Raw genomic sequence first — 11,035 nt, 5'->3', positions numbered from 1 at the left:
TGAGAGGATTTTGTTATTTAAAAAAAGTGTCTTCTTTTTTCCGTGAGTCATGGACAAACATTTTCCCAGAATTTCTATTCATTGAAATAACTTTTAAGTTGTTAAGGTAAGTAGGGGTAGGGGGTGGAGATGGGGATGGGGAGGAAGTGGTGCTCATATAAGTCTTTGAAAAATTAGAAAAACAATTCCCAGTCCATTTCTTAAAATCTTTATTACTTGGTGCTCTTTTGATGTAAAAACTGCCATTTTTTCTAAATCCTCAGTCTTTCTTCGATTGTACTTTAAAAAAATTAAAATAACTCTGCCCAACGAACCGTAATAGTCCCATGCCAGATACAATGCTAAAACTAAAAGGAAACTTTAAAATATATTCTATAACATACATTTCGTTATGGCTACCTTAACTGGATATTTTTTAGATCAAATTTCTCCTTAGGTAGCACTTTTGGTTTTATAAAGCACTGAGATAAATGTCTAGGAGAAGAATATGTTTATGTGGCACTCCTTTCCAAATGAAAATATTTTATTTTATAGTTAACAAACAAAACTGAACATGACAAAAATACTGTAAATACAGTAGCAGTTCCATTAGCATTTCCCTAGCAAGCTTCCCCCTGGCATTTTGCATACACATAGGAGTCAGTCTCGGATGGCAATGGGGGTGAAATGGCACTATTTATTTTTTTGTTCAGCTTCATAAGAGCTGAACAGATGTGTGCCCAGTGGTATAAGTATTCGATAGCAGTATTACCAAATGTCCATACTTCAATTCTAGAATGATCTGCACCAAGAAAAAAGAAAGTGTGAATAGTTTTGTACTTTTATTACTAAAATATATTTTAATACTAAAATATAAAATATAAATTATGACAAAAGTTCATTCGATATATTTTGAGTCAAAACCATAGCAGAATCCTGTTTAAATATGTAATTACAGGAAAATGGATAAATAAATTTCCTTATATTCATATAATGGAATACTACACAGCATTTAACAAAGAACTAGAGCTACATATATCATTGTGGATAAATCTCAAAAACATACTGTTGAGAACAGTAAGTTGTAGAATAGTATGTTCTTTTGGATATAGTTAAAAACAATTTTAAAACCTGAAAATATTATATTGTTTATGGATTCATAGGCATGTAGTAAAAGTAAGAAATCATGATGAAACTGATAAACACCAAATTCATAATAATATTAGCTCTAGGGAGGAAGAGAAGAGAATGGGATCAGGGAGGGGTATAGAAAGTCTCAACTGTTCCTATAATGTTTTCTTTCTTTAAGAAAGTCTGACTCAACCATGCATAATGTTAAGCTTGGATATAGAATATGGCTCCATAATGACTACACAGGTGTTCGTCTCTAACTTCTGTGTTTGAAATATTTCCTAATTAAAAATTATTTTTAAACATATAATCACTGTACACCAAAACATTTCATTTGTTAGACTGCTAACTATTAAGCTGCCATTCGTAAAAGTTACTTTTTCCCAGGAGTCAGTCAGTGACTAATATTCAGATAGAATGGTCCAATGGAAAGAGAATATACTTTAAAGTTGAAAGGATCTGAGTTCTAATCTTGGCTGTACCCCAACTAGTTTTGTGACCTTGAAAAAAGTCACTTAATTGCTCTGAGCCTGTTTCTTCTTCCAAAAAACAGAGATAACTCAGAATTGCTATGAGGATTAATGAGAAAAGATATGCAAAAATCTGTCACAGAGTAGTTGCTCAAAAAAATGTTAATTACCTTCCTTCTTTCAGGTGCCTTCTACCCTCAGGTCTATGTTTTACTCATTTTTGTTACTTCTAGTGTCTAATACAGTTCCTAACCCAATAAATGTTTGCTGATTTGAGTTCAATCAAACTATTAAGTGATACTTATAATTGAATAAGAGGTTTTAAATGCTTTCTATACAGTAGCTCATTAACAACACTGACAATTATGTCACTTATGGATGTCTATTAGGATGACAGAACAGAACGTATATTATTTCCCTATCTTCTATCAACATGAAGGAACAAATTTCCCTGAATTAGGCTTAGACTTTCTATGGTTTTGAAGGCATCACTACCACAAAGGTACAATGTGGGACAGGAAAGGCACATAAAATATGGAAAACATACTCAAGTCTCATTTTTATTTGAAGCTCACTTTAAAACACGTGGGTACAATTTTCTAAAATTCTGTTTTAACACACGCACGCACACACACAGAGGTACTGTCTTCTCTCAGTTGTAAGTGTTTAATAAATGTTGATTGAAACAACATTAAATTGTGGAATAATTAAGTTAGGCTTTTCAAATACTGTCTTTTCAGTAACATTAGTGACAATTATGAATAAAAATTAAAACAGATGCTGGTCATGAGAGCACATTAAAAATACTTGATTCAGGGCTTCCCTGGTGGCGCAGTGGTTGAGAGTTTGCCTGCCGATGCAGGGGACACGGGTTCGTGCCCCAGTCTGGGAAGATCCCACATGCCGCGGAGCGGCTGGGCTCGTGAGCCATGGCCGCTGAGCCATGGCCGCAGAGCCTGCGTGTCCGGAGCCTGCGCTCCGCAACGGGAGAGGCCACAACAGTGAGAGGCCCACATACCACAAAAAAAAAAACAAAAAAACAAAACCCTGATTCATATGATATTATGGGTAATACTAGACCAATAACATACATACTTAAACTATTGAGATGCATTTGTTATAATTGATCGCTTTTTGTATTAATTAGCTTCCTGGAAGCTTTAAAAGTTAATGCTATAGGCTGCAAAGATTACTTTGATTATCATAATATTCCAATGTTATGAATCTAAATTAAATAAAACTTCACTCTAGAACACTCCTAATACCAGTCCTAACTAATTTTCTGAGATATAACAGCTCTGCTACTGCCCACAGCCTTTATTCTGCCTTTTCCAGATCCCCATTAAGAGCCCTGTTGCATTGACGCCTGCCAGTGTTCTTATCCAACATCCAAATGATCAGACCCCTATCTGCAGCCATTATTAAGCTAATAGCCAACTCCACGGTGATTCAAGGATTTGAGGACGGGGAGCGACGTCGCTCCCTTTCACAAGCCCCTGTTGCTTATTTCCTGTCTTACTGTTACCGAGGACAGAAGCTCCGAACCTGTCTGGTGGAGGTTCCTGTTTCCCTGCCCCGTTTCAATGAGAGATTGATGCCTTAACAACTGGCTCTAATGATTTCTCTAATAAAGCCTCCATCGGTCGGCTGGGTTCCCAGTAACAACGGTTGAGTGTTACTGCCCTCTTGTGGTGGATAGACGCCAGATCTCTGCAGTTCAGCAGCGCTCCAATGCGCATAGATTTAGTAATTCTTCCTTTGTAAAGGATATAGTAAATTATTTGAATATATCTGAGTTTAAAGACTTGCTGGGTCAAACTTTGAATCTCTGTTTATGAACCTATTAATTCAGAAACACTTTATGGTATTTTTGTAGGGTCTAGCTTAATCAAACTTTTAATTACATAGGGAATTCATTCTGCTGAAAACATTGGGGTATTATAGGATATTTATAATTAAAATTCCATTTATGGATCTCTGCTTTAACACTGGATTAATCCTTTGGGAATTATAGACAATTAGAAAGATGTGCGAAGCAATAAAGAATGAAGTCCTTAAGCTTCAAGTCCAAAAGTTAAAGTGTAACTGCTCCTTTCAACTAAAATCTAACCCAAGATCAGCAAGCAGTGTATCTTTTTAAAAAAATTTTGGTTGCATTGGGTCTTTGTTGCTGCATGCGGGCTTTCCCTAGTTGCAGTGAGCGGGGGCTACTCTTCGTTGCGGTGCACGGGTTTCTCACTGCAGTGGCTTCTCTTGTTGCGGAGCACGGGCTCTAGGCGCACAGGCTTCAGTAGTTGTGGCACGTGGGCTCAGTAGTTGTGGCACGTGGGCTCAGTAGTTGTGGCTCGCGAGCTCCAGAGCACAGGCTCAGTCGTTGTGGCGCATGGGCTTAGTTGCTCTGCAGCATGTGGGATCTTCCTGGAGCAGGGCTCAAACCCGTGTCCCCTGAATTGGCAAGTAGATTCGTAACCACTGCACCACCAGGGAAGTCCCTTTACTGTTTATTTAAATTAAATTATTTTAAAACACTTTTAAACAAAAAATAGAAACTCGCTATTGATGTGATAAAACCATTACAAATAAAAGTTGAATGATATTTTTTCTTGTATTCCAATGGCACAGGTATCAGTTGTTTGCTCCTTTTTGTTTGGAGCTTAGTGTGGGAAGCCTACAGGGGTCTTTGCATTCAGTAAACACACTAATACTCTCCCTGTTTTCACTCTGGTACTCTCCCTCTCAGTTGTGTCCGACGTCCCCCAGTCCAGAGAAATTCTAGGTTACCTTCTCTGAGGAATAAATTTCTAAGGTTGGGGAGGGAAGGTTGCCCAGTGGTGTGATGTAGAGAAGATGAGATACAGAGACCAAAACACTAAAACAGAAAGATGAGAAACAACAGGGAGAAGAAAACTTCAAAAAATACTTAACATTAATACTCTCAGTGAGATAAGACATTGCATTCATGAAATATGAACAACATGTTGTAGAAAGCAAATATTTAGAGAACAAGAGCAACAAAAGCTCTCAAACATTAAAATGCACAGAAACAAAAATTCAATAGGATTAAAAGTTGAGAGAATGTCTCAGAAAGTGAAACAAAAAGACAAAAAGATGGAAAATAGGACAGAAAATACAGGGATTTTTGAGGCTGAATCTAGGAGATCCCATGTCTGAATAATAGGAGGAGTTCCAAAGAGGGAACACAGAAAAGGGAGGGTAGGGCCTCCACTAACCTCTAGGTCATTTTTGTGTAAATAAGAAAAAGACACCTACCATGGATGAATATACTCTATAAGCACACGGCTTGCTGAGGAGAAAAAGGTGTATGATCTACTGTATAGCACAGGGAACTCTGCTCAATGTTACGTGGCAGCCTGGATGGGGGAGAGTCTGGGGGAGAATGGATACATGTATATGTATGGTTGAGTTGCCTTGCTGTGCACCTGAAACTATCACAACACTGTTAATCGGCTATACTCCAATATAAAATTAAAAGTTAAAAAAAAAAAAAAAGAGGGCTTCCCTGGTGGCGCAGTGGTTGAGAGTCCGCCTGCCGACGCAGGGGACATGGGTTCGTGCTCCTGTCCGGGAAGATCCCACATGCCGCGGAGCGGCTGGGCCCGTGAGCCATGGCCGTTGAGCCTGCACGTCCGGAGCCTGTGCTCCGCAACGGGAGAGGCCCCAACAGTGAGAGGCCCACATACCGCAAAAAAAAAAAGAAAGAAAAAGGTGTGAGGAAAGAGATACCCCTCCTCCAAGCAGATATAGCCTTAAGCTGAAGCACACAGTTTAGTGTATGGAATTCTGGTTAGATTTCAGCCCCCACCATCCTCAGCAGGGCACATCTGTGCAGTGCACAGACTGCACAGCTGTAAGTAGCAGCCTTGATGCCATGGAGGAAATCATCAGGGCTTAAGAACCTGTGTTTCACAACTGAAAAGGCCCAGTGAGTGCTCAGATCAATGGATGAAAACAGACCCACATCAAGATATATCATTATGAAATTTCACAGTCTTGGAGATAAAGGAGTAATTCTATAGCTTCTGGAGAGAAACAAAACAAAACATGCACAGAATCTGAAAGTTACATGCGCAGAATCAGAAAGGCTTCAGACTTCTTTTCAACAGCAAGCTTGGAAGTTTCCAAGTTTCTTCTAACAACGGAGCCATTTCCTCAAGAAGTTAACCATAGAGTTTCCATATGACCCAGCAATTCCACTCGGAGTTATGTATCAAGAGAACTGAAAACACATACTCACAAAAAAACTTGTAAACAAATATTCATAGCAGTATTATTTATAATAGCCAAAAAGTAGAAACAACTCACATGTCCATCGACTGATAAATGGATAAATAAAATGTGGTATATCCTTATAATAGACTATTATTCAGCTATAAGAAAGTAATGAAGTAGTACTGGTACATGCTTGGACATAGATGAACCCTGAAACATTATGCTAAGTGAAAGAAGCCACATACAAAAGCCACCTATTGTATGATTCCATTTATATGAAATGTCCAGAATAGGCAAATATATAGATACTGTAAGTAGATTAGTGGTTGCCAAGGGCTGGGGTGGGGAGGGGCAAAGGAGAGTGACTGCTAATGGGTACCAGGTTTCTTTCTAAAGTGATGAAAATATTCTAAAATTAGATAGTGGTGATGATTGCACAACCTGGTGAACATACTAAAAACCACTAAATGGTATACTTTAAAAGAGTGAAATCTGTGGTATGTGAATTATATCTCAATTTCTAAAAGAAGACAATGGGGGACTTCTCTGGTGGCGCAGTGGTTAAGAATCCGCCGGCCAATGCAGGGGATATGGGTTCGAGCCCTGGTCCGGGAAGATGCCACATGCCTCGGAGCAACCAAACCTGTGCATCACAACTACTGAGCCCGCGTGCCACAACTACTCAAGCCGGCGTGCCTAGAGCCCATGCTCCACAACAAGAGAAGCCACCGCAGTGAGAAGCCCACGCACTGCAATGAAGAGTAGCCCCCGCCCACTGCAACTAGAGAAAGCCCGGGCGTAGCAACGAAGACCCAACGCAGCCAAAAAAAAAAAAAAGACAATGGGGCAATGTCTTTAAAATTACACTTCCTAGCAAACTACAAATCAAATGTGACAGTTGAATAAAAACATCTTCAGACGTGAAAAGTCTCAAAAAATTTACCATTCATGCACTAGTGCTCAGGAAACTACTAGAGATATGCTACCTCAAAACATGGGAGTAGATCGAGGAAGAATGAACGAAAAGAATGGCAAAGTAAATGCCTCTGACGGCAGCAAAATAAATTTCAGGAAGGCAGCTAAGGAGCAGATCTGGGGTGGGGGAAGGCCCCAGATTCAAAGAAAATTAAGATCTCTAGAAAGGATGGCTTCAAGAAAAAAAGAAATTGAAACCAACAAAAATTACCTGGTAAAACTGACCTTTTGGGAATTAAAAATACGGAGAGACAAATAGAAGGGGTGAGAATAATTATGAAGTACAAAGAAAACTAAGCAATTGAAAAAATAAAAGGCAATTATTTACTTCAGGAAAAAGAAAAATGAAAAAGGAATGATCAAAATATGCTACAATGCTCAGCTGTGGATATCTGAATAGGCAAAATCATGTAAACATTGCATTTGGATTTAACTCCAAATAGTAATACAATTTCATTGGGAGGGCAAGGTAAGAAAATTGTGGTATAACAGAACTAAACTTTCATCTATAAGAAGAAAATCATTTGACAAGGCTTAAGTTAATGACTTAAAAGATAGCAATAGTGCATAATATTAGAAATATAGAAAATTTGAAAACAACAGAAGAAACAGTAAAAAGAGTCAAAAAGAATTGCATGGCGAGAGGAACTGGGGAAAAGAGAGGAAAGGGATGGGCTAGTGACTTCTTTGTTAGAAGGCTTTTAGTTCTATTTGACCTTTTAAAGTACTTTAATAAAAAGTATGATATAGGGCTTCCCTGGTGGCGCAGTGGTTGAGAGTCTGCCTGCCGATGCAGGGGACATGTGTTCGTGCCCTGGTCTGGGAAGATCCCACATGCCGCGGAATGGCTGGGCCCATGAACAATGGCCACTGAGCCTGCGCGTCCGGAGCCTGTGCTCTGCAATGGGAGAGGCCCCAACAGTGAGAGGCCCACGTACCGCAAAAAAAAAAAAAAAAAAAAGTATGATATAATTTTTATAATCCTTTTGTGATAAAAGATTGTTTTAACATCCACTGAAATGAAAAAAATGAGTGACAAAGGAACTTGGAAAATATGTTTGCCTTAAATAGAAAAATGTTCTCATTAAACTGATTTTCAACAGCCTTCATCAGATATCAAAGCAATGGGATGTTACCTTGACAAAACCATTTTTCTCATAATTCAATAACTACTATTGGAAAACTTCAAAATTTAACATCAGAAGGAGTGATAAGGAACGAAAGAAAATAGCTAATTTAATTTTTCTCTTTTTTTTTCCCCCAGATGACTTGAAACTGGAAGGGAAATGCATGGGAAATGGGCAAGCATCTAGGCCCCAGGTCTTTAACAAATTCCAAAATAGTTCCTGAACAGTGTGTGAGTACTTGTCTCATATCTTAACTAAAAGGGCCCTTTAAGCGGTTCTTTTCAGGACAAGGGAATCTATTCTAGAACGGAATGGATGTTGCTACCTCTAGAGCCTGAAATTCGTGAGCAACTCATAAATATCACACTCTAGACTCCCTCTTAAACCCAGATCTAACTGTGATAGCAGCTCTTTTCCGACAAGTAGGAACAAGTCTTGGAAGAGGCCACTATCTAAGAATACTAGGTTTGAAAAGGTGGTAGGGAACTGTAACCAAATCCAAGCCAAATAGGACAAAACAATTTTCTTGGTTTCTTGTCCATTTCATTCTGACTCATTTAAAAGAACCCGGCACATCCTCACAGTTGCAGATTCAGTTCAGTGCTGTATTCATATTTGCTATTTCTGGATGGTTGGTAGAATCCTGTCTGATCTTTAGCTGTGCAGTGGGAGGTGAAGGAGAGAGTCTTGCCCCACTTCTGGAGTGGAGAGGGATGGAGAACAGCACGCAGTAGAGCCACCACGGTGGTGGCAATAGCAATTAGGGAAAGATCTCCCGGGGGAAAGGTGAATCTTGAGGACAGAAGTTAATCAGGGCTGTGAGTCCAGCAGTCCTGCCCCCTGATGGTAGAGCATCTCCCTCCATTGTCATTCTTGGAGGATCATGGTGGTATTTTATGGAGGAAGCTGGTGAGTTTCTTTATAGATGGTGATAGCACTGAGGCTGTGGCCGCTTTGGAAGAGGAGCCCTGGGTCTCTCGCAGGAAAAGTGGAGGGCCTGGGGAACTCCTGCTGAGACCAGTGTCTGTGCACCTATAGACGCTTGGATTTAGGTGTGGGGAGGAAGTATGGCTACTTGCAGAAACACAGTTTCTAGATAGCAAAGTGATTGTGGTCACACTTGGAATGGGAGACAGCTCTTCTTACCTCTAGGTCTGAGAACATTTCCTGGTAGAAAACATCTGTCCAAACCCACTGGGAAGGCGACATGGGACAGAAAAACCAGGCAAGGCTGGCATCAGAGGTCCAAAATGGAGTGAGGAGAACAGATCCATTACAAGGTGGTCAGGTCACGGGTCTTCAGGTAGAGAAGGCTAGCTACATGAGTACTTTAGGCAGAGTAACAGAGGGTAGCAGGCTTTTGATGCACTATGCACAGCTGTCCGGGAGTTGTCACTGGAGTCAGTGGGTCCCCCACAGGGAAGTATGTCAGCAACATTCACATGCAATGGCATAGTCTTGGGAAGCCAAGCCTGCTGAACAAAGTTGCCCAGTGCTCCTGCAAAGGTGACTGTCTCAATATAAAGGTGGGACACAGCTGCCTGGAATTCCACCAGAATATAAAATAACCCTTTCTAGAAATGTAAATCAAAACCACGATGAGATATCACAACACATCTGCTAGAAAGGCTATTACCAAAACAAAAACCAACCAAACAAAAAAACCCCAAGAAATAACAAATGCTGGCCAGGATGTGGAGAAAAGAGAACCCTTATGCACAGTTGGTAGGAATGTAAATTGGTGCAGTCACTATGGAAAACAATATGGAGTTTTCTCAAAACATTATATATAGAACTACCATATGATCCAGCAATTCCATTTTTGGGTATACATCTGAAGGAAATGAAATCACTATCTTGAAGAGATATCTGCACCCCTCATGTTCACTGCAGTGTTACTTACAATAACCAAGACGTGGGAACAACCTAGGTGTTCACTGACAGATGAATGAATAATGAAAATGTGATATATACATATAGTGGAATATTGTTCAGTCATAAAAAATAAGGAAATCCTGCCATTTGCAACAACATGGATGAAACTTCAGGGCATTAGGTTAAGTGAAATGAGTCAGACAAAGACAAATACCGTATGATCTCGCTAGAGCTAGGATGAAGTGGAGTGAGAGTTGGAAGCAGAAGCCCTAAAAAAGTGTGGGCACATCACCAGCCCTGACTCTGTTTTCTTGGCAAAATCATCAGTTTGGAAGGTTTGGTGAGTTTGGAGCTATGCCAAAAGTCCCTCCCCATCCTGGGCAGAACCTATAGGTATTGGTGGCATTTCATGCTGGGTGGAGTCATTGAGTAGGGGCCTTACTTACTTCTAGAAGAAGGCTCAGATAAACTTGGGCAGCAGAGTGCCCTGCCAGAAGACTCCTCTTTTTCTGGCACAAGCAGAAGGGTGCCCCAAGAGTTCTCTTTCCTTTCCCCAAATGCGGAGCTTAGAATTTCCTGATACAATTGCATCTGAAGGAGAGAGGGTTGGTACCTGGGTGGTCTGAACTTTCTTGATTGATTCAGAGACTGTGGTAATGCTAAAGGTTTGGTGGCCGTGGTAGGGGAGCCTAGGGGATATTAGCTTCTGGCTGAATCGAGCTGTTAACTGCAGTTGGAATTCCTGGCACCTGAGGACACTGCTGGAAGAGAAAGTGCTGGGGAGCATTGGAGATCAAGGCTACTCAGGAATCAGCTAGCACAGTCCAAAGTGGGGGCAAGCAAAGGAAACAGAAATTTGCATGTTTTCCTGAAACAAAAGAGCTATATATGACAACAGGAGGTAGTTCTGATAGGCAAATCGGAGGTGAGCCTGAAGAAACTCCCTTGAAGCATTGGTACAATGCCATGGATGATGCCTTTATTAAGGGCTGAGAGCCAATTCCTGAACATGCCTTCAAGGTGGAGAGGGGAGGGGCCTGATCCTCATCCCTAGCTCCTATCTGACAGAGGGACTGGACTGGACACTTGGGGGGGTACCTGAGTCCTTGCCCAAGAAGGGGAACATCAGTCTGAAGGGACACAAGTGGCAGCAGGATCTGGTTCTAGGCCAAGGGGCTGGCAGGTTGGATGGGGACCAAAGTGGAGTAGGGACTCAGGGAGAATCTCAATTAGACAAACGGGTCACAC

General features: G+C 40.7%; 1 protein-coding gene across 1 annotated transcript in view; it reads right to left on the bottom strand.

The window, feature by feature from the left end:
* Positions 1–227: 227 nt before the first annotated feature.
* EFCAB5 (EF-hand calcium binding domain 5) overlaps positions 228–11,035 on the bottom strand; it is a 114,639-nt gene continuing 103,831 nt past the window's right edge. The window contains exon 24 of the mRNA XM_060290160.1: positions 228–781. Coding sequence (XP_060146143.1) covers positions 600–781 — 182 coding nt within the window. The 3' untranslated portion in view covers positions 228–599. The remainder of the gene's footprint in view (positions 782–11,035) is intronic.

This window comes from Globicephala melas, chromosome 20 (genome assembly GCF_963455315.2).
Source record: "Globicephala melas chromosome 20, mGloMel1.2, whole genome shotgun sequence".
NCBI classification, from domain to species: domain Eukaryota; kingdom Metazoa; phylum Chordata; class Mammalia; order Artiodactyla; family Delphinidae; genus Globicephala; species Globicephala melas.
The sequence above is the reverse complement of the archived record's forward strand: the minus strand, read 5'-3'. Positions and strand labels throughout refer to the sequence as shown.